General features: G+C 47.7%; 1 protein-coding gene across 1 annotated transcript in view; it reads right to left on the reverse strand.

The window, feature by feature from the left end:
• Window positions 1-783, reverse strand: part of LOC105310310 (stabilizer of axonemal microtubules 2-like) — an 8,069-nt gene extending 7,286 nt beyond the window's left edge. Inside the window, exon 1 of the mRNA XM_023526666.1 lies at window positions 705-783. Within this exon, the coding sequence (XP_023382434.1) occupies window positions 705-783 (79 nt within the window). The remainder of the gene's footprint in view (window positions 1-704) is intronic.
• Window positions 784-988: the final 205 nt, after the last annotated feature.

The following is a 988-nucleotide window of genomic DNA, read 5'->3' on the forward strand; positions in this document are numbered from 1 at the left end:
TGGCGAGGAAGAGACCACGGCCTCTGACCAGACGGACTTGCCCAGGTCCGAATCCCGGCTCGGTCATTGGTAGGCGCATGAGTGGAATCTTAGGTGCCCTGTCTATGCCCCAGTTTCCTTGTATATGAAATAGGATAATAATGTCATCTATCTCATAGGGTTGTTTTAAGGAGTGACACACATACACACACACACACACACACACCAGTGCTTGATATGTAGTAAGGACACTGTGGTAGCAACTACTATTATTACCACAAGTCTTCAAAATTGCTTTTTTTTCTTTAGCAACTGTGTCAGTCATTTTATGATTGGCTTAAACCTTGCTGAAGCCGCATGTTCTGTGTATGCCGTGAGCATCAGAAAACAAAACGAAAACTCCCTGAGTCCCTATCCTTTTCATGCTGTGACTCCATTGCCCACCCGTCAGCCTCTTCAGCCTGGTGTCCAGCAGCCTCGCTCCTCTGATGCGGCTGGAGGGCTCGCAATGACTGCTGGCTTTTGAGAATGTCCTTCTCCCCATGCTGCTGCTGCCCGTGGCTCCCTTTGCCTGGAATGCACTTCTTTACCTGCTTAATCCCGTTGTTTCCTATCCTTCCTGTTTTAGCTCATTCTTCTCATGCCCCTGATAAATTGCTCTGGCTCTCAAGTTACCTTGTACGTATCCTCCTTAGATCTTATCACGGCTGCAACTTTATACTTACTTCGAGAGATGTTTTTGATTGCCACCTCACTAGGTGCAAATGTCCGTTGAGCACAGGGATCATGGCCGTTTTTGCTCATGCCTGTATCCCAGGTGCCTAGCACAGTGCCTGACAATAAAGGCTTAATAACTACTATTTAGGGGATGAAGAGTTGTAGAAGTCACATACCTCTGCTTCTCAAGACATCTGAGTTGTTCTTTGCTCTTCCCAAGTAGCAGCTAGAAGGGAACAGGCTAGAACACGTATGGGGAGTGGAAGGACCAGGGAGAGGACAGAGAGCAAGC

Source organism: Pteropus vampyrus, unplaced genomic scaffold, assembly GCF_000151845.1.
Source record: "Pteropus vampyrus isolate Shadow unplaced genomic scaffold, Pvam_2.0 Scaffold2115, whole genome shotgun sequence".
In the NCBI taxonomy this organism is placed as follows: domain Eukaryota; kingdom Metazoa; phylum Chordata; class Mammalia; order Chiroptera; family Pteropodidae; genus Pteropus; species Pteropus vampyrus.